General features: G+C 56.0%; 12 protein-coding genes and 1 non-coding gene across 13 annotated transcripts; 7 read left to right on the top strand and 6 right to left on the bottom strand.

Annotated features, from left to right (window-relative positions):
* Positions 1–52: 52 nt before the first annotated feature.
* Positions 53–1197, top strand: N657DRAFT_698621 (uncharacterized protein; the record flags this gene model as incomplete). The annotated part of the gene is made up of 3 exons (XM_062797336.1): positions 53–107; positions 173–385; positions 508–1197. 3 exons carry the CDS (start codon positions 53–55, stop codon positions 789–791), a joined length of 552 nt encoding a protein of 183 aa, XP_062645774.1. The 3' UTR covers positions 792–1197.
* Positions 1198–1632: 435 nt separating this feature from the next.
* On the bottom strand, positions 1633–1714 carry N657DRAFT_t102. Its single transcript has one exon. It is a non-coding gene; the product is annotated as a tRNA-Gln (tRNA).
* A 293-nt stretch (positions 1715–2007) lies between these two features.
* On the bottom strand, positions 2008–2788 carry N657DRAFT_682470 (uncharacterized protein; the record flags this gene model as incomplete). The annotated part of the gene is made up of 2 exons (XM_062796482.1): positions 2008–2329; positions 2379–2788. The coding sequence occupies 2 exons, from the start codon at positions 2786–2788 to the stop codon at positions 2008–2010; spliced, it is 732 nt and encodes a 243-aa protein (XP_062645773.1).
* A 425-nt stretch (positions 2789–3213) lies between these two features.
* On the top strand, positions 3214–3966 carry N657DRAFT_103229 (uncharacterized protein). The gene has a single exon (XM_062785738.1). The coding sequence runs from the start codon at positions 3410–3412 to the stop codon at positions 3863–3865; it is 456 nt and encodes a 151-aa protein (XP_062645772.1). The 5' UTR covers positions 3214–3409; the 3' UTR covers positions 3866–3966.
* Positions 3967–4102: 136 nt separating this feature from the next.
* On the top strand, positions 4103–5435 carry N657DRAFT_657498 (uncharacterized protein; the record flags this gene model as incomplete). The annotated part of the gene is made up of 2 exons (XM_062794818.1): positions 4103–4173; positions 4235–5435. 2 exons carry the CDS (start codon positions 4103–4105, stop codon positions 5433–5435), a joined length of 1272 nt encoding a protein of 423 aa, XP_062645771.1.
* Positions 5436–6885: 1450 nt separating this feature from the next.
* Positions 6886–7535, top strand: N657DRAFT_647516 (uncharacterized protein). The gene is made up of 2 exons (XM_062793331.1): positions 6886–7252; positions 7323–7535. The coding sequence occupies exon 1, from the start codon at positions 6973–6975 to the stop codon at positions 7219–7221; it is 249 nt and encodes an 82-aa protein (XP_062645770.1). The 5' UTR covers positions 6886–6972; the 3' UTR covers positions 7222–7252; positions 7323–7535.
* On the bottom strand, positions 7256–8065 carry N657DRAFT_103200 (uncharacterized protein). The gene has a single exon (XM_062785737.1). The coding sequence runs from the start codon at positions 7983–7985 to the stop codon at positions 7290–7292; it is 696 nt and encodes a 231-aa protein (XP_062645769.1). The 5' UTR covers positions 7986–8065; the 3' UTR covers positions 7256–7289.
* Positions 8066–10224: 2159 nt separating this feature from the next.
* On the bottom strand, positions 10225–13046 carry N657DRAFT_576474 (uncharacterized protein; the record flags this gene model as incomplete). The annotated part of the gene is made up of 2 exons (XM_062789180.1): positions 10225–11642; positions 11693–13046. The coding sequence occupies 2 exons, from the start codon at positions 13044–13046 to the stop codon at positions 10225–10227; spliced, it is 2772 nt and encodes a 923-aa protein (XP_062645768.1).
* A 2385-nt stretch (positions 13047–15431) lies between these two features.
* On the bottom strand, positions 15432–17210 carry N657DRAFT_576445 (tannase and feruloyl esterase; the record flags this gene model as incomplete). The annotated part of the gene is made up of 2 exons (XM_062789177.1): positions 15432–16275; positions 16339–17210. 2 exons carry the CDS (start codon positions 17208–17210, stop codon positions 15432–15434), a joined length of 1716 nt encoding a protein of 571 aa, XP_062645767.1.
* A 1126-nt stretch (positions 17211–18336) lies between these two features.
* Positions 18337–19149, top strand: N657DRAFT_682466 (ankyrin; the record flags this gene model as incomplete). The annotated part of the gene is made up of 2 exons (XM_062796481.1): positions 18337–18347; positions 18462–19149. 2 exons carry the CDS (start codon positions 18337–18339, stop codon positions 19147–19149), a joined length of 699 nt encoding a protein of 232 aa, XP_062645766.1.
* Positions 19150–20671: 1522 nt separating this feature from the next.
* On the top strand, positions 20672–21334 carry N657DRAFT_576921 (uncharacterized protein; the record flags this gene model as incomplete). Its single annotated transcript, XM_062789217.1, has 1 exon — positions 20672–21334. One exon carries the CDS (start codon positions 20672–20674, stop codon positions 21332–21334), a length of 663 nt encoding a protein of 220 aa, XP_062645765.1.
* A 1305-nt stretch (positions 21335–22639) lies between these two features.
* N657DRAFT_665233 (uncharacterized protein) lies at positions 22640–25942 on the top strand. The gene is made up of 9 exons (XM_062795282.1): positions 22640–23025; positions 23082–23148; positions 23279–24144; positions 24214–24615; positions 24670–24920; positions 24978–25178; positions 25238–25522; positions 25592–25851; positions 25924–25942. The coding sequence occupies exons 1-7, from the start codon at positions 22829–22831 to the stop codon at positions 25489–25491; spliced, it is 2238 nt and encodes a 745-aa protein (XP_062645764.1). The 5' UTR covers positions 22640–22828; the 3' UTR covers positions 25492–25522; positions 25592–25851; positions 25924–25942.
* Positions 25464–26948, bottom strand: N657DRAFT_647510 (NAD(P)-binding protein). The gene is made up of 2 exons (XM_062793330.1): positions 25819–26948; positions 25464–25764 (listed from the first exon to the last, which is right to left on the bottom strand). Exons 1-2 carry the CDS (start codon positions 26851–26853, stop codon positions 25642–25644), a joined length of 1158 nt encoding a protein of 385 aa, XP_062645763.1. The 5' UTR covers positions 26854–26948; the 3' UTR covers positions 25464–25641.
* Positions 26949–26968: the final 20 nt, after the last annotated feature.

Here is a 26968-nt window from a genome sequence, read left to right as displayed (position 1 = left end):
TATACGCATCCACTGACTTGTCTTTGACAGACCACAAGCACATCTATCCACAATGCCTCCCAAACAAGTCCTTATCCGCCATGCTCAGGCAATCCACAACATAGACAGTACGCAGACCTTTTCTTCAATATTAAGCCTGCATCACACCCACTGATCGCAGTCACAACCAGAGCCCTACCACTTCTTCAAAACCCGTTCCTCACCGACCTCGGCCGGCAGCAAGAGTCTCAGCTCCGCGAGCACTTCGAGTCCCACCTGCCGCCAGACCGCAAAGTGCAGCTCATCGTTGTGTGCCCCATGCGCAGGGCAATCCAGACATGCCTCATTGCTCTCGACTGGCTGATAGACTCCGGCGTGCCCGTGGTGCCGAGTGCCCGATGGCGGGGTGCGTTTCCAAGCCCCTTCTGTTCATGCTCCCCTTATACTCATATGCACCCCATCCCAGACGTGGGTAATGGTTCAATTGGAAGGAAACAGGCCAACTAACATAACGGATGACTTGACTAGATATTTACCCCAAACCCTGCGACACGGGCACCCCCGCGCTCCAACTGGCCGCCGAGTTCAGGCAAATCGACTTCTCTTGCCTCGACCCCGTATACCCGGACAGGACCTCGCCCGCCGGAGCACGGTATGCGTACGAGAAGGGGGCGATCCTCGCGAGAGGGCAGTGCGTTGCGGAATCTGTCCCAACGGAAGGAGGACGGCATTGTGGTCTTCTCGCACTCGGGGTTTCTGAGGACTGCGGTGGCGGGCAGGTGATTTGCGAATGCGGATTACAGGGTTTTTGACTTCGCCGGGAGGGGTGAGGGGATAGGGGAGGATGAGCCGTTCCGGCTGGTGGAGTGGGATTTGACCAAGGAAAGGGGCGGTATGGGCAAGAGTAGGGAGGATATGGATGAATTTGAGGAAGGCTTACCTGAGAAACAGAGGGCTTACAATAGGCGGATGAGGGCCCGGGGAGAGGGGTTTCGGCATGCGTTATATCGCGAAGGTTCGAGACGTGAATGGTGGTTGGCAACGGAGTTTGAGTTCCCTGATGACTCTGTTCAAGTGCGGGAGTCATTCCCGGGGCCAGATTCTGGTCTGTATTAGAGCAGTTTCTCCGTGCCATCAAGTCAACATACTCCGGTATTTATTGTAATAGCGGCAGATGAGAGTCAGAGCGATAGCTGGGCTGTCGGTTGTCCGAGGCGGAAGAAGCCACACCAAACCCGACTTTTACATTGTGATCATGCCATCATAATCCGTGCCAGTGGCTCGGAAAAGCGGAATTATTGTACGGGATGAGTCGAAGGCGAGGTACCTGTAAGTTTCTTTCATATCTTTGACTTCTCTCGATTGTCATTATTCTGGTTTCGCACACTACTAGTAGCAGCCCATCGCCCAAATGGCCGTTTGTGAGCTTTTGGTTGATGACTGAAAGAGTTGATGAACGTGAAGGGAAGCGATGCCATTCTTGAGAGATAAAATTCTTGGTGAGTGGCGAAGTGCCTTGACTGTGAAAGTGTGCCGTGCCATCACAACAAAACAAAACACAAAAAAAAGAAATCACATTGAGCTCTCATTCCCTAACCTGATGATACCAGGTAATTGTAAACAAAGAGAAGCGATATGTATTGTTGACCAAAAAGGTCCTACCCGGAATCGAACCGGGGTTGCCGGAATGAACGTCATTCAGAATCCGGAGTGATAACCGCTACACTATAGAACCTTTGACTACATTGTAGTGGTTAGAAAGCTATATTGCATCAATTTCACAACGTTGGCCCTCATTGGCACCGTTCTTGCAGCCAACGCGATCCCGAATTTAATCAAATAGTAAGGCATTTACATCCAGCAACATGACTCGTATGTACTTTGATGGACCAGTCCACTACACCAATCCAACCATCAATAGTCTTCACCCAACGCCAAACGCCTAGCCCGCCAAAGCCCACCAAATCCACAGGAAACGCGCCATGCAAATGAAGACCCCTCGCAACCGAATCCAGCCTCCAATTTCACTTAGTTTGAAGACACATTGCCCATCTCAAACGACGAATGCGCCCCGGAGTCACTGCCTTGGTGACTGTACGACTCATAGGCCTGGGGCGCAGCGGGATATCCGTGCCCGCCATACGATTTCCTGGTCTGCGAGACAGCCTGGACGTCGTAATAAGCCGTCTTTGGGTAGTCGTGAGCGTAGGCGTGCTGCGGATAGCCCCTGCTGGCGACGAGCTTGTGGACTTCCGGGTTGTCAGCCTTGACGTAGCTGCCGCGCAGCGAGCCGCGGCGGTACTGGTGAAAGACGACGCTCGCGTAGATGAGCAGACCAAGGAAGGAGACGCTGCTGCGGTTAGAAGCGGTTCCGTGGCATGGTGTTGGGAGGCTCTTACAGGGTGACGACGCCGATGGCGATGGAAATGACGCCGTTGCGGGCGCCGATCATGGTTAGGATGAAGTTGGCGATGTAGAATACGCTCTGGGCGATGTTGACGCCGAGGAAGAAGGGCGGGCTCAGTGTCCGCCTGGCGCGCTTGACGATGCAGACGATATCAAGAATCAGGCACACGGCGATGATTCCCATGATGACGCACGAGACGGCCAGAACGCCGGAATAACTCAAGTTCGTGTGATATTCATCGTAGAGCCGTTGAAGATCGTTCTTGAAGACGCCGAGACCGGCGATTACGAGTGCGTAGAGCCCGATTTGAACAACCATGATGATGATGCGGAGGATCCAGAATGGAATCAAGACGCGCTTCAAAAACGGCGACGAATCGCCCACGACGTATGGGGCGGACATTTTGTTCTCAGTAATTTGGGCCAAGTTCGATGAGATTTTAAGGCAACCGCCAGTGGAATCGGACCGTTGAATGATATTAAGCCGACTTGAAGCACCGAAAATGTTGACATGTTGAGCATTCAGCCCTGAGGCGACCGGCGTTGTTAAATGGGGCGCTCTGCTGTCAGAATTGCCTTGTCCCCTGTCAGGTGTCTTTTCCTCTTTGGGATGCTTCGCGATGCAGTCCATGGCGCGACAAATCAGCACGTTCCTTCCCAACTCAGCCACATGGCTGGGTCCCCAAGCCAACAAGGAGGCCACGCTTGGCAAGCTTCCAGTTGCCGCGGATAAGAAGCATCGATTGGCCTCCGCGGGGCCGGCTGGGGCTGAGATTTTGGTGCCTGTGCCCTAGACTCAGAGTCAGTTAGCGCGACAGGACCAGGTTCTGCGCCCTAAACCGTTCTGGGGTCGGCTCATGCGACAGAGGGAACCTTTTGGTCAGGCCGCCATGGTTGCCGCATTCAGCACCCAGTCGTTGATGGATGTGACTGTTCGAAGCGGGGTTTGGGTTGCACGTTGGCGGACTGAGATCTTGCATGACTGTCGCTTCGAGCAAGCAATGACCCGCAATGTCAAATTTAGATGCCGGGCGCTAGTGCTGAATTCTGGAGACAGCGGCACGCATCCCTAGGATCGTTAGCAACGGGAAGCTTTGTAAATTGCGCCACATCGCGCAGTGTTGGCAACGGAATGGAGAGACGAACTGCGGTTGAGAGGTCCAACTTGCGCGAAGGAAACCGCTCTCCAACTGCATCAATGTTGCTTTTGCTCAGATTGTTTTTTAAGGGCAAACTGCATGCGATGCCTTCAGGTCGCGAGTCTTCTCATCATCGATGCCCCGTGCGCAGCTCGTTTCTTTTGAGGTGCGCAAGTTGCCCAGCACTCAATTGTCGACTTCGATGCAGCCCTTCATGGAGAACATGTCGGTCGTTTGGCGGTTGCCAAATTCGGATGCTGAGAACAGCGTCAGCTCAGTTTCCGAAGAGACTGTTCGCAGTTTGTGCTTGGAGAGTAAGGTATCCATTGAGTGATGCATAAAAAGGGGTCTTGAGGGTCGGCTTACCCGCTGCCGGGTCCCACAACGACGTCATCACTCTTTGACGGTCAAGAAAACACTGGCAAAGTTGCACCTAACAAACACTGGCAGCTTCGAACCGAACTCTTTGCCCAACTTCAACTCTCGAGCTCCCGGCATAGCTAATCATCCCGATCGTGGCCGGAACAGCTAACTCGCGCACCATGACAATGGCCGACGCCGTCACAGCAGCTGCCACCATGGCAGCCCCCAAAAACCCCCTCAAGATCTCCCTAACCCAGCTCCCGAACCCAGCACCGGAAGGATCACCGTAAGCTCTCCTCCAAACCTGTATCCACATTCTCACGACGAATTTTAACCCACACTCCTAGGGCGTCTATCCACTCCGCGCTCGCCCGCTCGCACCACACCCTGACGGTCCTTTCCAACAACAAGGCCTTCCTCTTCGGCGGCCTCGACGACAGAGGCAAGCTCTGCCCGCCCGGCATCCACACCCTGACCCTGCCGACCTCCAAATCCACCCTTTCCCCCTCCAACGACGACGACGGCACCAGCACCGCATATACCTTCTACCCGCCCTACACCCTGCAAGATGCATCGACCGGCGAGCTGCTCGTGCCCTCCCCGAGGGCAGACCACGCGGCGTGCGCTCGGGGTGGCGGCCGATACCTGCTCATCCACGGCGGGCGGGACGCCGGCGATCGGTCGGTGGGAGATGGCGAGGGAAACTGTTTGTGGCAGTGGGATTGTGAGGAGTTGAGCTGGAGTAAGCTGCGGGGGAATATGCAGCTTGGCGCAACGATGGAGCCACGGTTCGGTCACTGGATGTTCTGTGAAGATGGGCAGGGGGACGGGTTTCTGGTCGCTGTGGGCGGTAAGGGCGGCGGCGAGGAGAGGGAGAGGGAGGCCTGGATGTATGACTTCCATGGGATGGTCTGGACTGCGCTGCCGAGCGTGCCGGGGACACCGTTGGCGGCTGCGTATGTCGGTGGGAGGGTTTATGCAGTTTCAAGGGATGGGGAGGGTGGAATGGGTGAGGTTATACATTTGCTGCATATGCGCGGATCGTCCGAGGAGAGATCAAAACCGGGCGCATTGGTGTGGGAGAGCGTGAGCTTCCCGACGAATTCGCTCGCTCCGGGGCCGACGCCACGGGCCGGTGGGGCGCTGGTGCCGTTGGCGACGGGCCATGGGCGGGAGTATCTTGTGTACATGCTTGGGTGTTCGGAAGGTGATAGCGAAGGGAAAGGGTACTACTCGGATATTTGGACTTTGCAGCTGCCAGCGCATCGGCACAGTGCTGCTGCGGCAGCGGACAAGATGAAGGAGAGACTGCCAGGCATGAACTCAGGGGAGTTCCACTGGGCCGAGGTGGAAATTGTCCCGACCGAGCAGATGGCGGAGGAGGGCAAGGTGCACCCCGGACCGAGATGTTTCTTTGGCGCAGATTCTTGCTTGGACGGGCAAGGAGTTGTGCTATGGGGAGGGGTAAATGGCAAGGGCGAAACTGAGGGGGGTGGATGGTTGTTGAGGTTGGCTTGGGGTTATGCAGATCATGATCGATGGGAATAGTTCCCCTAATACCTCTGCATGCTCAGGATTCCGGCGTTGTACCCGTACTGCGTCTCTGCTTGAGACTCGGAGGGCGACTGCTGGCGCCGTCGCCAACCTCCCAGGCTGCTAGGCCAGCACGACCACGAAAACCACCAAAATTTCGTCAATTGTTGAGCTCGATCCCCAGTCGTCTTCGTAGGCATCGCCCCAAATTAGCCGTCGAACCGGTAGGTACCAGTTATCGTCAGCTGAGACTTGGACGGGCACGCTCACACGATGATTACACTATTTTTGAGTGTCTTTTGGCAGCGCCACCGTCTGGAATAGCGGCGAATCCTCTGTTGAACACGGTGGTTTCCTCAGAGGTAAAGGGGCGCTGAGTTAGGAATAGGCCTGGTGCTCGTCGGTGCTGGGCTACAAGGCAGGTTCCTGTCGATCGCCGCTCGGACTCGTCGAGCAGGGACCTGGGTTCTTCTTGGACAAGTGCGAGCCGTAGAGGATTTGTTGAGCGTGGACCAGTAACATATTGTCAGGCGTCCGAAGCAGGGCTTTGGATCCGACGTGGCCACTGGCTGGACTGCAGCTGGACACGGAGACCCAATACCCCTGCCGCATATTCTATTCCCAAAAGGGTCAGCCGGCAGCAAGTCAATGCCAACGGGATACCCCCCCGGTCAGGGCAACATCACTGCATTGAATGACCGCTCAAGACCAGATTCAGCCGATCAAAGGTCCAAAATCCAGTGCCGCCAGTTCAGGACAAGCGTTTGGTATGTGTTGTTGTGTACCATCGCCATATCACCTCCTCTGTGCACCTACCTGTACATTTTGAGAACATTGTAAACCTACCTAGTTGCTTCAACGTACGAGTCGTGTCTGTTTGCTGCTTAAATCACTCCTGCTTACTAGGTGTCTGAACGCCAGCGTATACCTTGACCGACTTTGCTCCCGCAGCCGGTTGATTTCGAAGCAGGATGCCCACAAGGATCTTTGGCACGGACAACATGACATCAACATGGCATTGCAGGCCTGGATAGGATTCAGATGTCGCCAATGAGGAGTCTACATGCATATTGAACTCAAAAGTCTAACCTGAACAAGGCAGTATGTAGCTGGTGCGTGGGATTAAAAGATCTTTGTCGCGGCTAGACGATGTTGATCGCCAGGATGAGAATCCAGGAGAGGGAACTCTATTAATCGTTGCAAGCATGGGACACAGTTCCGCCAATTAGGGACCTCTCTGTACATATTGGACTCGGAAATTCGGACTTGAACAGTCCACAGGTGGTAGTAATGATCCTGTTCTGGTCTGTTACTGCTTGACAATCTTGTTAGAGACGCAGGGATTCCAAGAGAGGAAACATTAGACGAGTAAGAGCCGCCCGTCTGACCGGTATGTTGCCAGTGGAGTATAAAGACTCGCAGATTTGAGCTCAAGTCCAATTGCTTTCATCTTTCCACTCCCACCAAGCAACCTGAAAGCCATCATCTCCTCGATCATCATCAAATCCTACAACTGCCTTACAACCGCAGCCAACTTTCAGACTGAGTCATCATGCAGCTGTCCATCTCTTCAATCCTCGCCGCGGCTACCATGCTGGTGCTCGTGACCCGCCCGGCAGCGGCCTGCGAACCTGGAAGATACACTTGCAGCAACCAGTTCGAAGGAAATGCATACGATTCCGTCATATTGGTCTGTGACACCCGCGGCCTTTGGCAGGTGTCTGCTGTCTGCGCCCGGACCTATAATCATCCGGGTTGCAAGGTGGTGGACAACGGCAGACAAGCATACTGCGTCTCCTAGAGGCCCCTTATCAGGTACTATTGAACCCATGGTGAGACAACCTATCTGTGCAACGGATCTTGTCTTTGTTATGGATTACAGACTAATGACATTCCAAGTAGGAGAGGCCCGAGAACTTTCCTCTTCAGGTGGCTCATCGGGGTATGAAATGCGCTTTCTGGTTTCCTCAAGTTGAGTTTCAGCTGGGAGTTACTGGCCCGGAAGGAACTGTACGGAAGTGGCTTATGTACATCTTGGAGGGTAGCAATGACATGACTCCACGTACGGGTGAGAAAAAGGGGTTCTTCGACGGCAAGAGTTGGCTGTTTCATCCCTAAGTAGTACAGTAATAGTACTAATAGGCACCGATTGCCGCCAGACCCGTCTATGAAGGGTACATGATCCCAAGCTAAGGCGATGGTGATGGTAATATCCATAACTTGTCTGCCAAGGAAGACAACGGGCTCAATTGTCGCCTTCACCGATACCTGTTCCGTTCCCTCGTAGTGCCATGTTCGTTCGCAGCTTCCATCAGGATGACAAACCAAGTCGCTAGCTTCTGTCAAACAGGCGACCTCATCGCAGCACCGAGCCAAGCACTTCTGAACCGAGGCAAAGTCTGTCAGTTCCCCGTCCATTGTGCTTGGATGGCCGGTACCTGGTGCCGCGGGCGTCCACGGATACCCGGCCGTGTACCACTGACAGTTCGTCCGTATCGACCTTCGTGTCCACCAGTGCGCGCCAAGCGTCATGTAGGTGCCATTGTGGGTGTTCGTGCGTCGCATAGATGCATCAGAAAACCCGCTGTTAACCCAGACAAGCAGGATTCCTTTGCAGTTGTCAGGGGGGAACTGCTGTCGCGTACGTCAACGACACCGCAGATAACCGCGCTCTTTGCTGCGGTATCCCGCAAGTTAGGACCTCGTATGACTACCACAGGCGCGTCTAGGTTGCTGCGGCCGGGATCGGTCTCATCGTGAATCTCACGCCACGGACATGGCTTGACACTCTGGTGGGCACATAGTGCTTTACCACCCCGAGGCTGGTTGGACTTTGAGGGTGCTGTATTCTGACACGAGAAGGAGGATAGGTAAAGGGCGCCCTGGCCAATCGTTTCATCTGGCTGGAGAAGGATAGTCTCAGGTCGTAGCTTCGTATGGTCAAATGTCCTGGCGAGTGAGGATTAATAACAAGAAGGGATGTGAAGGCCTGCCTTCACTTGCACTCTCCCAGTTATTTCCTTCTCGCCGCGAGAATTCTTCGCCACTATGTCTGGCCCGGCGTTGACATAAAACGCGAACGCATGTCCAAGCCCGACCCTCAACCATAGCCGAGTGAAGGAGCGGATTGTCTCCGAGCCGGCCCTCGGCTAAAAGATAAGGGCTGGGTTGCAGAGAGCATGCCCAACGGTGGAACAATTGAGAACCGCGATCCAGAGCCCCTCGTGGCCGTCACTGTTGCAGGGCGCCGTGTGTAAGCCGAGCTGGATCCCCGCGCTAGAGACCAGGACCATGGGCTTTGCCGGCCAAAAGTGCTTCGTCGTAAGGGTAGGCGAGCAGTTGGACCAGGACGGCGATTCTGCAAAGAGCACTGAAGGCGTGTTTCCCTCGCCGCCAGCCGTTCTCATTGCGAAGGCAAAGAAGGACTGGTCGGTGAACTTACGCACAATCTCGTGTTGCTGACGCTGGAAGGAATGGCGGCCTTCGCCGCACAGCAGCGGCATGCTCACGTCGAAGATGCCGAGAAGGGAGTATGCCGCATCCTCCTCCCTAGTGGTGTCACGGCTTGCCGCACATGACATGCGAGTGGCTACGCTGAATGTGTCGAGCATGTCGGCGAGATCGAGCCGACAGTACCTACAACGAGGCAGCGTACCGTGACTCCCTTGTCCTGGGACGGATTCACGGCACTGTGGGTAACGGCGCCACTTGAAGACCAGTTCATCGATGCCTATAATCTCCGACAGCTGCGTCCAAAGGCTCTCGCGATCGCCGAACTTCTGCCACCGCGGGTCGTAGAACTCGATGACAGACGGAGCGATGAGCTCTTGGAGGGTCTACCCTCTCGTGAACCAGCTGTTTTTGATTGACATGTTTTGTGTAGACTCTGATTCGAAGTCGGATGTGTAAGCATAGCAGACGGCCGAGTCGCGGTACCATGCGAACATACAGTTGATGGCCTCAGAGAGCTCGGCGCTGCTGGACTGGCCGATACAGCACGTGTGGATCCAGGTGTAACTGTAACCATTTGCCTAGGCTGCCTCGACAGCTTTGAGGACTTTGGCTAGTCCCTCCCTGCCGCAGGCGAGCAAGTGGGATCGATCTCGCGGCACATCGTCGAACAAGGTTTCTCCATCACTCCAAGTATACGATAAAATGGCATATTCCGGTAACGTTAAGTCTCCCTTGACAATGAAGTCGATAAGCTCTAGGGTTTCAGTGTGTAGACTAGAAGCCGTATGCTGCTTTTGAGATTCAAGTTGACATCATGTAGCTACGGATCAAGAGTGCTAATGGGAGTTTGAGGCAAGTCGAGTGTCCGGAAGGCACCACCTACCCAAGTTTTAAAGCAGCTGTAGACTGCCTGGCTCCGCCCCCTCCGATGCAGCTTGACACAACACACTTGTACTGTGTTGCACACTTTTTCATTGGACCGTGTTCATGCAATTTGCAAGCCGCCACGAACAGTTGCGGCCTTGCTAGCCTCGGTAGCCCATGAGTATTATATTGAAGAGAAAAAGTAGGAAGGAGCTCTGGGGGTTGGCTCAGGGTATCGTTCCGTTGGGCACCTCTTTCTGCCTTAAAGTTGGCCATGAGCGGCGGACGTTTCCCTATAGGTAACTCATTCGGTCCTGGCATGCAAGGGACGGATGAATAGGTAAAGGGCTCGACGCATGGCTAACGTCACATGATAGTCGGGGCTAGGCCAAGGAAAGCACGAACGACTGGGTGTGCCTGTTCACTGATTCGTCTGGAGCGAGATCACTCAAGGTGCCTGCCTCCCTTCTGAGACTGACCTCTCTTTTCACCTCTCTGGAACAAGATGAACCTGCGAGCTCCTCTCTCCCATCTCAATGTCCGCCACAGATCCTCCGCGAGAAGCCAGGAATGGGCTCGGGTTCGCCGGAGTGCCCGCACTATACAGGCCCGGACTAACAACCGTCCCATCACCACTCCCCCCTCTTGCGTCAACTTTCCCCCTCTGCCTCGCCAGCGCCCTCACATGCCCAGCAGCGCGCATCTTCTCCAGATTCTTTTCCCGCCTCAGCACCTCGGCCTTCATACCGCCCGTGATCGTCCCCTCCCTCTCCCTCAACCGGTTCGCCTTGACCAGCATCTCCCTCCCCACCACATACATGCCCGTCCTCACCGCCAGCCACGTCCATGCAGTATTCCACCCAAAACTCACCGCGCTCCGCACCCACATGACGACGCTATTTGTAAACACGCCCCGCGAGAAGGCAAACAAGAACGACGTGAGGATGATGCCCGCCGAGACGGGGAACATGAGCCGCAACTCTGTCGACAGCGGCAGCAGGCCCTCGTTGAGCTCGGCGGCGTTCATGCCAAACAAAGAGGCCATGAAGGACAACGGCAGAAAGATGATGGTCACGATGGTGAAGATCATGATGGACTGGCCCTGTTTGAGGGTCAGCTGGGCCTGCTTGACAGCCTCGCGGGCTTCGATCACGCCGGCCTGTTGCTGTTTGAGAGTCAGGAGGTCTTTGAGCGCGGAGGAGGTGTTTTGGGCGTTTTGTAGGAGAGTGCGCAACTCCGAGACGCGCTCGTCGAGGTCAAGGAGGAGGGTCTCAGCTTTGAGAAGGGTGTGCTTGGCTGCTTGGCGGCGGTGTTCGTCGAGGAGGCGGGCTGGGTCGTCGTGGACTGAGGCGTCTAGTGCGATATCCCAAGGTGCGGACGACTGCGATGTGTTGGGCCGTTTAAAGCGGATAAGTGGTGCTAGTACCCGCCGGATATGCTTTGTCAGGCTCTCCATGACGGCGTGCTGCTGCTCCTTAATACGAAGGATTATTCCGAGTTCGTCTACTATATCCTTGGTCTCTTTCAACAGCTCCCCTTCGGGGTTGATGTTGAGGAGGTGGTTCTGGGACGAGTTGTCGGACGAGACGTATCGCTGCCGTTTGTAGTCCCGGGAGGCAAGGTGTGTGTAGATGAGAAACTGGTCGAAGGCTGCTGTTTGTTTGTAAGTTAGGTCGCGGATGGCACCGTTGAAGAGCTCAACGAGGTTTGGCTGCGGGGTGTTGGTCTTGGTCCTGTCGAAGAAAACCCGGGACGTCTCGTCAACAATGACCAAAGCAAGGTCGTAGGCGGACGATATCTCGCCGTGGCGAGCATATTGCAGCCGCATGCGGAGGCTCTTGTGGACGGCCGAGGGATCGGGTCTGCTCCTTCCCCATCGCCGTGGGAAGCTGGTGAGGACGGTTTCTGGGTAGTGTTAGTAGGAACCAAGAGGACGGAGGAGAGGTCACACTTACTCTCGTCGAGTATCCACAACCACAGCTGGTCAACCATGATAATCCTAGGCGTCTTCCGAATGTCCTCCTTGCACTGATCACAAGCATCCATCCCGATGCAGTCGTGTGGCTGGGGCATCGTTCCCCTGTACACCACCTGGTCCCGATCCCTGGTACCTGTGTTCCTCAAGGCGCCGTAGTAGGCCTGATCGAGAGTCCGTCTCGGATGCAGGGGCGGGTCAGCATGCAGATACTTGATCATCAGCTGCTCCTCCACATGCGAGTCCATTGCCTCGAGCAGGGCCGCCGCAGCACGGAGAACCTGGCCAAGGGCCTTTTTCCTCTCGACATGTCCAAGGATGGGGGGTTCAGACTGCGATCCCCATACGGGCGCCATGGGGTCTTGGGGCTCGATAACGTGACTGAATCGGTTCTTCGCTTGGTTGACAACATCAGAGATGGAAGTCAAGTTGTGCTTGTTGGCCTCTTTGGCAATTTCGGCGGCCCTCTTCCTGCCCCGATCAGTCTCCCAATGAAGGTAGGGCATAAACAACACCGTGGTTCTGGGATTTGGCTCCGAAGCCACCGGATCAACCGAAATGCCGGAGCACAAGGGCCTCATGTGGCGAGCGTGGATTTCCGAGTCGACCTCAAAATTTTGCTGCCCTCGCCAATATCGGGGTTGGAGCACCGTATCTGTCTTGGACGGAGGTTTTCGCGATTCTGACTTGTGGAGCACGCCGTCCGGGCCTGGCCGCTTCTCGTGGTAGTAGCGAGCAATGACTTCCTCAACCCAGATCATGTTGTTGGCGGGCAGGTGGAAGTACCGGACGACGTTGTCTTCGGTCGGCTGCATGATGGGGTTCCTCGCCTCGTCCTCTGACATCAGGTCTGCCACCGTGACCTTCTGATGGGGGAAGGCCTTGGACAGCCCTGGGACGTCAAATGGCTGTCCATCTTTGAAGTAAAGCACAGGTGCCTTGATCTGACTTTCAACCGAGTCATCTGCCTTTTCAAAGTCGGGGCTCCTCGGGGTCTGGGAACGCCTAGAGCCAGCGCCATTCTTGGGTGAAAAGGTGTCGTGCCCGTATGCATGACGGCCTGTAGCGGTGCGCCATTGGGACAATGCGCTCTTGAAGACTCGAAGACGAGTCCCTGCGGTTGACACCTGATGCGTGGTCTCGAGGTGATACCTGAGATCGAGAGTCTTCCCGTTGATGCGATTTATACGCTGTTGACTTTCAGGGGAGAGGCTCTGGTAGAATCGCGCCGATCTGGAGGCCGGTAGACAGGCGTTGCAGTGCACTGCTGGATCTGAGACACGGTTATCGTGCGGCCTGTTGCTGAGACATGTGGACGGCGAGTGATGTGGCATGTTGGAAGACCCGAAGCCGCCGGCGGTGATAAGCAATGTGAGAAAAAGGGATAACGACGGATGGCATCAGCCTTAATAAAGTAAGGGATGAGCAAACCTGACACCATAAGAGTTGTGAAGAAGATTTAGAAGAAAATGTAAAACAAAGTCAAGCTTTGCGGCTGACTTGTCCCACTTTCAGGGCTGAGTAGTCAACCGCCAAAGCATGGATGTAGTCTGGTTCCGGGTCTGTGACCCTGCAGGGGCTTACCAATCGGGCACTGCGTTGTGCCGCACGGAAAAGGGGTGTCGCGCTACAGTAGCTCGCGTGAGCCAATTCTCAGGGCCGACTTGAGTCTTGAGCCCACAGCCGCCCCATTGGTCACGGTCACGAATCAAACCTCTCTTGGGGCCTGTCGTTGCCTCGTTCTGAATGTTGTAAGTAAGTTTCTTCTCCGAAGGCAACGGACACTCAGTGTGCTCATTGCATCGTACTTTGCACACTGGCGTGGACCGCGGTCGAAAAATGCGAGTCGGAGGTTGAGTCTTCCCGCGTCTGACAGCCGACACCCATGACACCCACCAACTCGGCTAAGCGAGAGCTTGCTTTGGTGACGCGCCAACTGTTCGGGTTCGATGCGACGATAGGGTTGAAGAGCGAGTTTGACTCTGGCTGTTTGTCAGCAGCGGATCATCCATGATCCGGCTGTACGTTGGCGGTTCAAAAACACTTTAGGTAAGATACCTTGGTGATGTCCATTTGGCTGACTTGAGCTCGATTCGTAAACGAGAAGGGTTGGGCATTTCACTACCTATTTGATTCAGAAATAGGTGCTGCAGCCTGCAGCGCCTCGCCGTCTGATGCTTTCCAGACTCTGGAGTCGGTAACTTTGACTGGGACAAATTCTCTTATTGGCAGCGGTGGCAGGTGTTTCTCGACATCGAGAAGCTGCCCCAACGCTGCTTCTGAGGTTATGGGCGCTGGAAACCTCGTCTGAGGCCTAAATTTCATAGAGTATAACAACCTGGAATGTCCCAAAACAGTAGTAGCCAGAGGGTGTACGTGTCACAGGCTAAGTAGACCAAGCGAGTGTGACTAAGGTAGCATGTTTGTAGGAGGCCTACAGATCGAGTGAAGAAGGGAGGAAAGTAGAGAGCTACAAACTGCTAAGGAAACACGTCAGATACATGGCGAAGTGGACGGTGATTCATCATCACCTGGGCTTCAACATCCTGAATGTCCGGTGAACCCCGGGAAAACTCGCGCCACCCCTTCCACATCTCTCCGCACCGAGGCCCACCCATGAGCTCGTCGCATCTTCGAAAAGGAAAAGGGATACCTTTAGCCAGGCGACGGTCCACGGCGAACGATCTCCCCGGGTTTTCCCGCTTGACCGCGTACCCTGGCGCGTACCTATGCGGGCAGCTCGCACGACAGCAAGCCCGGTACCATCGGACGTAGGCTCCAGGTTGGGGCAGCCGATCGAGCTCATCATAGTACTCACAGAAGTCGATGTATTCCACATTGGGAAATGCCCCGGCCTCTATCGCCCTCCTCAAGTGAGTCCACCCCTCTATCGTCCCTGAGTGGACGTGCCTTGCCTCGGACAGCAGGGAGCGCACATTGCGCAATGGGTCTGGGATTCTCGTGTGACCAATCATGGCGGGAAAAAAGGGTAGGACGACGGTGTCGATCGTGGGGTTAATGTACAGCACGCTGTTTTCGGTCTTCACGCAGGAGACGTAGTGCCGCAGCGTCATGTGGCGGGCCTCGTGGTTGAGATGCAGCGTGACTGGCGGAGCGCTGCGAATAATGATCTGGAGGGACTCCAGAGCATTGCTGTCGTCGTGTGCGTCTCTCTGTTCGACCACGACCCGCCTCGGCTCCCAGGTAACGGAGTAGATTTTGAGGCGGAGTTCAGCGGGCAGGCTGTTGAAATCGATCCGACTCCGACTCGTTGGTAGGATATCTGTCCATAACTTGGGAACCATGGTGAATCGATTGCGAGGCGGCGAGTCCGCGAGGTGTCTTCCTGGTTTATATTCCTAAGGTGCTGAATGATGATATGACGGGGAGGACGGGGTTGTGAGCACGGAGAGGTCGGCTGGGGAATGGCAGAGGACTCGGGAGGCTGGGCCCAGGACATTGGCCGCAACCGGGCAACAACCCTAACCGGCTAACGGCCCAAATAACCGAATAATGAAAACGGAGAGAAAGACTAAGAAAATCAGCTGTATAAAAGAAATGGAGACACAGACAGCCATGGACATTGTGAAATCGGAAACAGATGGAATATGGAAACGGCTCAAGAACACTTAGGATACCTAGATATATATCGGTAGTCTTTGTCACCACCCACATGTACAATGATACCCGCTCTTCCTCACCTACCAGCGCGTAGAGGCCTAGTAAATCGGCTCATCCCACGAGTTCAGGTCGTATACCCAGGTATCAATTGAAGCCTGGTCATACTCGCACGTCAGGACGCCGTCTTCCCTCCACATCGGTCGCAGCGGCCACCGACAAATGGAGTCAATGTCGCCCGAGGCAGCCAGCATGTCCGGCGCTTTGCCCTTTTCGACCCAGTCAATGACCGTCTGGAGCGTGGTCTGCGGCCAAGGCGATCCCGGCTGGGCCGAGTTCGATCCGCAGTGGGCGGCGCCCGGCACGAGATACAGCCTGTAAAAGTCGTCGAGCTTGGCCACACTCTGGTTGAAGCCCATGCTGGGATATAGCGTCTTGCGTACCGACTCGTAGTAGCGGATCGACGAGGCGGGTGGGATCGAATTGTCGGCCTCGCCGTGGACGTGCAGCACTTTGCCGCCGGCCATGCGGAAGGCGGCCAGGTCCGGGTTCGTGGTCTGCAAAACGTCGTAGTAGCGGTCCATGCCAAGCTGCATCCACTCCTTGAGCGTGTCGTATATGACGCCGTCGAGCGATTCCAGGGCGCTAGTGTTCTTCAGCTGCAGGTATCGGGCCACCCACTCGCCGCCGAGGTCGCTGATGCTCAGGCCCCAGGTTCCAGTGCTTGAGTCATAGGCCGTCGCGGCGTCGGCAAAGGTGATACCATGTGGCCACGGAAGATAGACGCGGCGGCCCTCATTGTCGAACAGACCGTTCAAGAACGCGCCAACGACGGCGGCGCCCTCGGCAGTAACACTGCCGTTTTGGGCCGGCGTAGGATTTTGCGGCATCTGACGCCGGAGATTGTTAAACCGCTTGGACCGGAACCGGGAGGGAGGGCCGCCGCTGCCGCCGGAAGCCTCGCATGAATACGGCGTGCCAATGGTGCTGTTGAGATCGAATTGCAACTTGCAGAGGTCCGATCGTGAAATGATGCCGTCCGTTCTTCCGTCCAGGCCGTCGCAGGCCTCAATCATCAACTCGGCAATCTTGTCCAGCTCGCACGACGGCGGGTAGTATCCCATGGTCTGCTCGATGACGTTGCCGGTGAGGTGGTTCACCTGCTGCTGTGCATAGCGGATGGCCGGGGCGCCGATGGCGGCGCCGTCGAACTGGTCCGCGTAACGCTGCAGCTGACTCCATCCCTCGCGGCCACCCTCAGAGCAGCCTTGATAGTAGGAGTAGATCTTCTTGTTGCCGGCAACGTTGTAGACGCTCCTTGCCAGCGCCTTGCCGAGGACGGCCAGCTCGCGATGGGCCTGGTAACCAAACATGTAGACCGACTGCCAGTTGATGAAGCCCTCCGACTCGAGGAACACGGCGTCCCACTGCGTGTTGAAGTTTCCAAAGCCACCGTCGGTGATTCCCGAGACGGCACCCACTATGACGCCGCTCGGGATGTACCCGGTGCCCGAGTTGATGGCCAGGCCGCCACCGCCGGTCGAGACATAGCGGTTCTTGAAGGCGGACGGGGCCGGAAGCCAGTACGTGACGTGGACCTTATCGTTGGGGATAGCGGTGTGTGAATAACCCAGCGTCAAATTGCAGAATGAGATTGTTGCGGAAGGATACCACTCTGAGCTCACGGACGAGTTCGTGGTGAGGGTAGTCTCGACCGAGGACAAATCGATAGTAATGTTGGAGAGGACATGGATGTCGCGGAGAGCCGAACGAGCGTAATTGGGCGTGCAAATATCAGACAGAGACTTCGGTGTCTTTGCGGCCGCAACGGCGGACATGAAGGCTCCGGCCAGAGCCAGAGGGCGGGTGGCAGCAACCATGCTTTGGATGCCGAGGGGATGGAGGAATCAAATCTATGACTTCGATGAACTGGAGTTGGGCCCGTGGTAGGGTTCCATGGAATTGAACCGATGCCAAGATATATGTATGTCTTGTATCCCACCGTCGCTTGCCCGAACCATGTCGACGGCCTGGGCTAACAGTCGGAGACTTGATGGAGGCCGATCGAGCCCCTGAATGCAACGTCATCGCCAAGATGCCTCACGTTGAGGTTGTCCCAAGGCCTACCGACATCGACTAGGATGAACGGTGTTCAGTGCATCTCACACGAGGTCCATCAACCCGTCGATCAACGCTGTACAGTTACCTTAGGTATTCGAAGATCGCCCGTTAGCATGTAGCCATGTACCCACCAGAGGACCTGGGACGCGCGTCTCTCATTTCCCTTGGCCCGTCACGACAGGACGGACGTTGCTTCTATCGTCTTGGAGATACACGCACCTCGGCGTTTGTGCTCTCCTATTGTTCGGCTTCGATCTTGCATTCGAAATCCCCTTGTCACGGCTGGGTTGAGCAAGCTGGAGCAATGAAACGGGATTCGATTCACCCGGGATGCTTCGCCATGTTCGATTTCTGGTTGTCGATGATGCCCAATGTTCAGATCGCCACATGGAATCGAAAAAAAAGGAAACCTGGAGCCCAACGACGACCTAAGTCGATGGCATTTCACAAACGGAAGAAGAACTCAGGGACCTAAGTGAATTGGCTTAGCTACCTTACTGTGTAGTCTTCAAGTTCACTGTCACTCTCCGGGTTTAGGTTATTGGAAGGTCTCAGACTTGATGTCAGGGCCGCTCACTCCGCGCTCGGTGTCAGGTAGGATTGAGGTAACCTCGAAAAACCAGCAATCCTAGGTGGCGTCGTTGGCCCTCATCAGCCGAAGCGCCAGGAACCGTGGGAGCACTTTTCTGTCGTCTTAACCGTTGATGCAGTGAGTGCGGGAAATTGATCTGCCGCTGAGGTAACGACAAGTTGCATCAGATTGCCTGCCGGGTTCTCTCAGCGACCACAGGGCGCCGGGGGACCTGCGGTTACCCCGCGCCATCGCTAGGGCGGCTAGGCAGCCCAGTCAATCACTGCGCCACAAAGCATACCCAAGTCACTGACATGCAACAATCGTACGTCATCCTCCGAGCATACCTCCGTTCGCCGGCCTCCCAACCCCAACAAAGCAGGAGCTATGTAAGTGCAAGCCCGCAATATTCCTGGCCTGCCGACTAATCGAAAACGAGGATCGACCCATCGATTCGCCTGCGCCGAGCAATCCACGCGAACGACGCGCTGCTTGTCAAGCGCGTTCTCAAATCGCACCCTCACTTACTCCACAACCCCGACCACTCCCTGACCGGCAATGCGAACTCCAACCTCCACCTCGCCGCCTCGCTCGGCCATCTAGCCATCTGCAAGCTCCTCGTTGAGCTAGGCCACGAAGCCGACACCCCGGCGCTCAACGACGACCATCAGACCGCGCTCATGCTGGCCGCCGCGGCGGGGCAGACCGATGTGGTGAACTTTCTCTGCCAGGAGGACCCATCCTCCATCTTGCGCCAGGACCTGCGCGGCCGCGACGCCATCATGGAAGCCGCCCTCCACGGCCACGACACGGTACTGCAGATCTTGCTGACGTACGCCCCCGGCGGCGCCCCTGCGGCGCTGGCACGCGCCGACGTCGACGGGAATACGGCTTTGCACTTTGCAAGTAGCAACGGCAACTTGCTCGTGATGCGCACATTGTTGGCCGCGGGCGCCGATGCTGGTAGGAAGAATGCTTGGAGTTGGACGGCCGAGGCTTACAGCGCGACCGTGCAGGCAGAGGTGTACCTTAAGCAGTTGATCGCTGACATGGGTGGGAAGCGGAAGGCGGAGATGGGCAAGACTGGAGGCGCGGTCAGGCTGGTCGGCCAGGAGGTGGGTGACTGACACGATTTAGAGTTGGGATGCATAATGTATGTCTGGGAGACAGGGAAGGCAAAGCAAGCGGCTGTTGTCGGGATCCCTGTATACCGACTCGAGATGTTGGATCGAGAGGAGATACGGCGCCACGGGGCCTTCCAGGCTGTCTATGGAGGACACCGCGCTGAGATAAGCGCAACAAGCTCCAGTGGCAGCATCAAACGTTGCGATGGAGAGGCTTGCCAACCGCTTATCGCCAGCGTCAGATTTGGAATTTTGCAAAGGGTTGTGGCGGCATCGACCAAGCATTCAATACCAACACCACGCGCCACCACCATCGTTGCAGAGGGTAAGTGTCAATCAAGGGTGGATAGCTCAGCTTCTTGATTCTGTGTGCTAGGACCGGATGTCATGACTCCCGCATGGTCCGCAGAGCTTCACCCTTCGCACATATTCCCTTCGGATGAGGCTCCGGCCCGGTGGATACTTGTATGCCTCCCATGATCGCGGAGAGCATCTGGGTGACAGCCAGCGACTGTGCGCAGGAGCTGTATGAATGAGTCTTGCCACAACCGCAAGAATGCTGCCAAGATAGTGGGAGTCACGCTAGCTGTCTCATAACAAGGTTCTACAATTGACTCTTCGCACTAGCTGGCAATGCCTCAGCACGAAGATGTGCTCTGAGACTGACTGGAGCGCCATGAGATGGATATCAACTAGGCCTGAGCTGCCAATCAGGGCTCGGTACCGGAGCTACCGCAACCATTGCGGCCTCAGCCCAGCCCACATACCTAGAGACAAGGGCTCGTTGTCTTTTCCGAAATGGCCTTGTCCTCTTATTATGGGTTGAGGCTTCGTGTAGGATCCATCGCCTTGCAGCGCTCGAGACTTGTCCGCTCGACCCAGAACCTCAACCTCCGCCGCTTCGATTTCGTCGCTGGCTTCCATGACTCCATCACGGTCATATACCACACTGCTACAAAGGCAGCTATCTGAACTCCGACTCCCTGCTTTTCTGGAGGGCTAATGTGCCCACCACATCAAAAGCGAGACGGAGTTACGCCGCCCACTGTCCGTCTCAATCCCCATCGAACAGGTGGCCAGGTCTGCCACGCAGACCGCACCATCATGGCATCATCCTATCTTCATGACAACATCACAAAGGCATCATCAGCTACACACAATGACCCAAATACACATGGCCTGACTCACAAAGATAGCATGATGAGTATCTCGGGCCATGATGCTGGTGCCAAACCACCCTCGCTCGTACACAATGCGTATAAAACCCTCTTCTGCGACAGCTTACCTCTCTTTTGTTTGCCTGTAATCTCCAACTCCATCGCGGCCCTGATAGATCGAGCCACTCCCACAGCCAAAGCCAGTTGCTCAACACGCAGACAACGCCACTCATCATAAGCCGGCAATGAGCTTCCCAGGCGGAGGTACCAACCCAACTCACGGCCGCGATCCCGGGCCACCTCCCCCCCTTGCCGCTGCCACAGCGCCTCCTCCGCCCCCTGACTTCGGTCCTCCTCCGCCAGGCACCATGCTCACCGTCCCGCCTCAGTACTATCCGGTCCAAGGTGGCCTTGGTCAACCGCCGATGATGATGTACTGCAACCCCTACCTCCCGCCTCTGGCGCCGCCCCCCTACACCCAGCTCCCAGCATCCCTGGCAGCCCCTGCCGGCCTGACCCTCGGCACCACCCTCGCCGTCGGCCCAAACGGCCAACTCTATCAATACATCTCCGGCTTCAACAACTCCAACCGCTTCCCTGTGTCAGCGCCCGTCATCGACCCCGATTTCCCCGCCGCCAACCACATCAACAGCACCGGCGGCGCCGGCGTCGAGCCCGGGTTCAACTACTTCTTCCCAACCGAGCACGCCAAAGTCATCGTGCTGAAGTGCTCCGCGCCTCCCTGGACGCTCGTCCCGGGGACGTACAGCGACATTCCCTACCACGCGGCCAAAGTACCGGCCAACATCACCTTGGCCGAGCTGCTGGTCGGGTTCGGCGCGACTAACCCGGACAAGGCCAGGAACCAGTTATGGGAATGTTACCCTCAAGGCGGAGGCGCGTGGGGCTGGAAGGAGCACGTCACAGGGGATGATGTGATCATGATGGCGCGAACGGTGAGGGACATGGGGTGGGTGGAGAAGAGGGATGGGTGTGTGCAGACGGTGTATTTATGGATTACCAAGAGTTGATGATGGCCATGGTGGGGGAAAGGGCACAGAGATGAGGATGGCCATGTGGATGGATAAAGGGGAAAGGGACATAAGGAGAAGTCAAGAGCCGCGCTTGTGATTCGGTAAGTTGTCAAAAACAAAGGGAACCTAAGAATGACACCTTAGCAGTATGGTATTCGTTTTTGTACGTAAGATTTCGCTATGCAACAACCGCATTGCTCTGGGGCAATGGGCATCACATTCAAACCATGAGTTGTCACCCTTCCCTTTCGTCTCAACTCTCAAGCACCCGCCTTCCTGCCAGTTCTTCATAAAACAAATTTCGCATCCACACTGTCACCAACTCCTCCCAGGGAACCAGCACAGAGTTAACTCAGCGTCATTGGGAGGAGCTCTGGTTGAAACTTCAGCAACCGAAATCGTCGGGTTTGACTCCCGGCGAGAGAAGTAAACACTCTAGGTTTTTTCGTAGCAAACCACCTCTATTCGACCGTCACGGGAATAGCGCTGATTCGAGAGCTCTTTGCAGTTCTTTATGTTCGATAGCTTCGTTCTCCGAGTTTGAATCGAATTCCAACGTTCTGCTTTGGAGCTTCTGCAGTCCTGAAAATCATTCTCTCGTACTTTTGGATTGGTTCGCCACGCGAAAGACCCTGACTGGCCAGTATCCCTCCTGAAGCACAACAACCGCTTCTCTTCCTAAGATTCCCGGAGTGCGGCTTAAAGACGGACTCCAATCACACAACCACTCCCATCGCTTGGCTGTAGTAAGGGCAATTGCATGAGCTTAATGCGCTCTAGGTCTATGATGCAGATTTGCTGCAAGAATCATGAGAGAATGTCTGCATGCCTCCTATCACGCCGGGAAGTAATAACGATAGAGAGCGTCTGTAATTGCATACGAGAACCCGCTTCCAATCCTGTCAGCCTCCGTTCTTGTAGGCCAAGCACATCAGCGCCTAAGCATCGACGGACCCGATATGACAAGTGTGGTAAGATGTGCTGAGAATGGGATATTGAGGGCAGATAAATGGACCGCAATGTACTTGGGGTTGAGGGGCGCTTTGATGCGCAAATCATTCTCTAGGAGGCTCATGTGCCCAGGCGTGTCGCGCTTTCCTGTTGCCATCGCTGTGTCCACTTCCTAAAAGGGCAGGCGAGCATAGTGGGTCATTGCCAAGACGACATTCACAGCAATTGTCGGAAGGTTTCCGAGGTCTCGGCCTGGTTCCGACATCCTTCTTGGCGAATGCCATCTCCTCGAAACTTGCAGCGAAGGAACCGACAGACAATTCTTTTGCTGCGAAGTGCGTTTCTTTGACAGGGAGATCAAGCTTGAATCCTTTTCATTCTGCACATAGGTCCAACTGTTGCATTCTATGCCCACCTCTGTCACTCACCCATGTCAGGAGCAAGCCTCTCGAGGGCAGCGCCCCTGACGCGTGTGATCTGGTAGGTGGCATACGGCCCCGGTCCGCATTCAATTCCCGTAATCTTCGACGCTTCCCCGAAATGGGCCCGGAGCACCGGAGCGAGCGCGTCGAGCAGCGGCGACGAAGAAAAATTCCGCTAGCATGCGAGCCGTGCCGCGAGCGCAAGTCTCGATGCGACGGAGCGAAACCGATCTGCTCCACTTGCAAACGCCGCTCGCTTCCACTCCGTCACTGCATATACACTATTGAGAACGCCCGTACGGCCAGCAACGAAGCGTGAGTGGTCGTTCGACTGTTGTACGATCCGTTTCCGACTGAATTTAATTCACCAGCTACATCAAAATCTTGCACGATCGAATCCAGCGGCTTGAGAAAACATGCACCGACAACGGCATCCGAGTTCCTCCGCTAAGCCCCGGAGAGGGGGATGCGCCACATGCAGCCGGATCCCCGGCGTCTCCACTGAGCGCCGGTGAGCGACAGAGCGGATCTGGCCTTACCGAACCCTGCTCAAACCCTCCGAGACCAGTCATCCCCGGGCTTGCGCCCTGCGGTCACGGTTTTATCCCCTGACCATGAACGACTAGACGCCACAGAGTCAACGGTCAGCATCACTGCCATGGGCACCGTCTCGACGGAGCATGATGTTTGTCAGGCGTTTGATGCCGCCAACGAGTTTTACGGTAGCTCCTCGGCCGCATCTTTCATGAAGGAGGCCTACACGTCGGTAAAACCGCGTGAGCAGGCACACTCGACACACGAGTCCATTGTTCCGCGAGCAGAGTCTGTAAACTTCGCAAGAGCAGAAACTTTTGGGGGCTCCCTGTTCGCTCAAGCTGACAAGTTTGCGCTGCCACCCCGGAATCTAGCCGACCATTTATTGAGTTGCTTCTGGGAGAGAGTGTTCTGGCTGTACCCCCTTTTCCACAAGCCAACCTTCATCCGGGCCTATGAGAGCTTGTGGCGGCCGGCTCATGAGCAGCCAGCAGGACGAACACTCCCCGGACTGGGTCTGGGAAGCAGTCCAGGCGCAGATGCAGGAACAATCGTTTTCCACTCCGCCCTGAACACCATCTTCGCACTTGGTGCTCAGTTCGCTGATCTTAACCCAAAGGACAAGGCCTCGGCAATCGAGACTTTCTTTAACCGAGCAAAAGCCTTCATCGGCCTGGACTTCATTGACATGAACAGCGTCGGTGTTGTGCAATCACTTTTGCTGATGGCTTTGCTTTTACAAAGCACGCCGTTCCCAAGCCGCTGCTGGAACGCCGTCGGCCTGGCTTGCCGCGTCGCTCAGGGACTGGGCCTGCATACCGAGTCCGACCGCACTTCTCGGCCGCAGTTGGAGGTTGAGATTCGACGACGGACTTGGCACGGTTGTGTCATCTTGGATATGTATGCCGCCAACGCCGCTTCCAGCCCGCTCATGTTGACAATGTCTTGGCCATGCTAACATCGAGTTAGGATCGTCAGCATGACTTACGGGCGGCCAACCATGACGGCTCATGTACCGGATTTGCCGCTGCCAGCAACTGATGAGTTTGACGACGAATCCGGTCATGCACGAGGTCCCGGTCATGACAGCTCGTCGACCATGTGCTTCTATGTCGAGTTCATCCGGCAATGCCGGATCCTCGGCGACATCCTCATCAACGTCTATCAGTCCACCGCCTGCGGGCCACCATTTCTAGGGGATGAGCACAAGTCGCACGGAATGGACGCTATCTTGGAACTGGATGCGCAGCTTTCAAGATATGAAGCTGATTTACCGCCAATCATGTCCTGGACATCACCGTGTGACATCAGCAGCTTGGATGAAGAACGACGACTTATTCTTACTACTCAAAGGACCGTTCTTCAGGGAAGGCAAGGCGGCACACCCCAAGGATCGCAGTCGTTAGCTGACGAATCGTGTCACAGCTTCCTTTACCTCCGGTTGATGCTGCATCGCCCAATTCTCACCCAGCTTTGCGCGAACGCGACCTCGTCTCCTAGCACTGTGCCTACCTCTCCAGCCAGACCAAGACCGCTGCCCGTTGGCCAGGAACTATTCGCATCGTTTGCGGCAGGCTGCGTCAGGATATGTCTTGGGGCTGCGATGGATCTTATCGAACTTGTTCACGACACCTATCTGACGAATACTACCGGGGGATGGTGGTGGGATGGACTGTGTAGGTCTTCTTGAGACCTGTTTCATTGATGGCGCATCGCTGACGAATCGCTACAAGATGCCTTCACCGCCGGTCTCGTCGTCATCGTGAGCTACCTATCTCCCCATACCCTGCTTTCGCTCGATAGACAACGCGTCGAAAGGTCTTGGATGTTGTGTCAAACTATCCTGGCGCACCTTGCATCGTTTAGCATCTCGGCACAGAGGTCGCTCAAACTCCTTCAAAAGGTGCACGGAGATGTCATGTCTCGTTGCCTGGGTAAGGCATCTCACCTCTCATGGGCGGTACTGGCCGTATCTGACCACTGCCCACCTCAGATAAAGACCAAGAGGCACAACTGCGGCCTCCAACCATGTTCAATGCAGCGGCACCCGGAGAGACGGCGCGCCTAGGGCAAGATGCGGCGATCATGTATCCTGAAGAGGTAGTACCGCTAGGTTTGGGCAATACCTTCCAGTGGCAGTTGCCTGCGGGCTCAGGTCCGGACAGTTTCGGGGCTGGGATGGCTTTTAACTGGGACCAATCTTTGGATTTGATCACCGACGGCCTTGGGATGGGCATCTACCAATGATTTGGCATCGCCCTTTCACTCGAAATCAAAGGTAAGTTTAAGCACATGGCCGATTATTGCCGTTTAACATCAAACCTGGAACTAAGCCATGTATGTCCAGGTATTCCTAGGAAACGGTAAGATTGATACTCAATTCGCCAGCCACGGCATCTACTTGGAAACAGCCTGAACTCCGCCAGCCTCATCAATGGTCTGGAGCCCCGGGAACCTAACGCCCAGCTGGGCGGTAGTCCTGTGGACTCCAGCACGGAAAAGCCACACCGGTGCGGCCCTCTGCATGCGGTGTCAGTTGAAGGCAGCTCGGACTTGGTATGGGAAAGCACTTACCAACATGGCTATGTAGCTCATGATCCCGGGCAGGTAAATGACCCCGCCATACCCGCTGTACAGGGCCTCAACTATTGCCTCGCTCACCGTCTCAACATGCAGCAGCGGCGCCAGAAACTGCGGCTGCGTTGGCATTCCAACCACCAACGGCGTCCGAATGAAGTTGAAGACGCCATTCGTCAGCCTCACGCGCGGCGCATTATGCCGATACAGCAACTCCATCCCAAGTCCCTCGTACAGCGCCTGAATCCCCGCCTTGCTGGCCGCGTAGTCGACAATATCCGGCGGCGGCATGATGGCGCTGGTCGAGCACACGCTGACAATATGCCCGTGGTCGTTGCGCACCATCTCAGGCAGGAACTCCTTGATCAGCAGGAACGGCGCGATGAGGTTCGTCTTGAACGTCACCTCCACGTCGGCGTACGAACCCTCCATCACCGTACGCCCGCGCACCAGGCCGGCGTTGTTGACCAGCACCGTCGGGTGCCCAACCTCGTCCCGCACGCGGGCGCACACGGCGCGGATTGCGTCGGCCTTGCTGAGATCGGCTTGGAAACAGTGCACCTCAGAGTTAGGGGGAGGCGCCCAGCGGAGTGGAGCGAGGTCGATGATGACGATGGTGGTGCGCGGGTTGCGCCGCAGAAGGCCCTGCGCGACGTGCGCCCCGATGCCGCTGCTGCCGCCCGTGATAACGACGATCTCGCGCTCCCAGTGCGACCACTCGCCTGACCGGGAGGCTGTCCAGTTGTTGGCGGCCCATTTGTTGAGAAGGCTGTTGGCGGACAGGAGGAGCCCTGCGCTGCCGAGGTAGAGCGCCGCGCGGGCGAGTTGGCTGAGGGTCAGGACGGTGAGGTTGATGTTGAAGCGCGAGGCAAGGTCGAGGAGGTGGCCGAGATGGGTGGAGGAGGAGGGGTGAGTGAGCCAGGTTGCTGCTGCCGCGACCGGCAGGGCGAGATATTCGTTAAGGAGTGTCTTACGGATAATGCGGGCCACCGTGTCGATGTGGAAGCCCCCGTTCTCGCGATGCGTGGCCATTCTAACGGTATGAGCGGGCTGTGTGTAAACACCAGACTGCGTTGACTCGGGGGTCAGGGGTAATCAAAACAGCACAGCACCAAGACAGTCAACCGCGGGGGGGGGGGGGGGGGGG

This window comes from Parathielavia appendiculata, assembly GCF_033297405.1.
Source record: "Parathielavia appendiculata strain CBS 731.68 unplaced genomic scaffold N657scaffold_10, whole genome shotgun sequence".
NCBI classification, from domain to species: Eukaryota; Fungi; Ascomycota; class Sordariomycetes; order Sordariales; family Chaetomiaceae; genus Parathielavia; species Parathielavia appendiculata.
The sequence above is the reverse complement of the archived record's forward strand: the minus strand, read 5'-3'. Positions and strand labels throughout refer to the sequence as shown.

Excerpts from the sequence above, each read along its gene's own strand:
- N657DRAFT_103200 (XM_062785737.1), bottom strand. The coding sequence starts at position 7,985 with ATGCGACGCACGAACACCCACAATGGCACCTACATGACGCTTGGCGCG.
- N657DRAFT_103229 (XM_062785738.1), top strand. The coding sequence starts at position 3,410 with ATGCCGGGCGCTAGTGCTGAATTCTGGAGACAGCGGCACGCATCCCTA.
- N657DRAFT_665233 (XM_062795282.1), top strand. The coding sequence starts at position 22,829 with ATGGGCCCGGAGCACCGGAGCGAGCGCGTCGAGCAGCGGCGACGAAGA. Across the intron at positions 23,149-23,278 it reads GCACCGACAACGGCATCCGA|TCATCCCCGGGCTTGCGCCC; the intron begins GTTCCTCCGCTA and ends CTCCGAGACCAG. Across the intron at positions 24,145-24,213 it reads GGTTGTGTCATCTTGGATAT|GATCGTCAGCATGACTTACG; the intron begins GTATGCCGCCAA and ends ACATCGAGTTAG.
- N657DRAFT_647510 (XM_062793330.1), bottom strand. The coding sequence starts at position 26,853 with ATGGCCACGCATCGCGAGAACGGGGGCTTCCACATCGACACGGTGGCC. Across the intron at positions 25,765-25,818 it reads TGAGCTACATAGCCATGTTG|AGGGCCGCACCGGTGTGGCT; the intron begins GTAAGTGCTTTC and ends CACCGCATGCAG.
- N657DRAFT_647516 (XM_062793331.1), top strand. The coding sequence starts at position 6,973 with ATGCAGCTGTCCATCTCTTCAATCCTCGCCGCGGCTACCATGCTGGTG.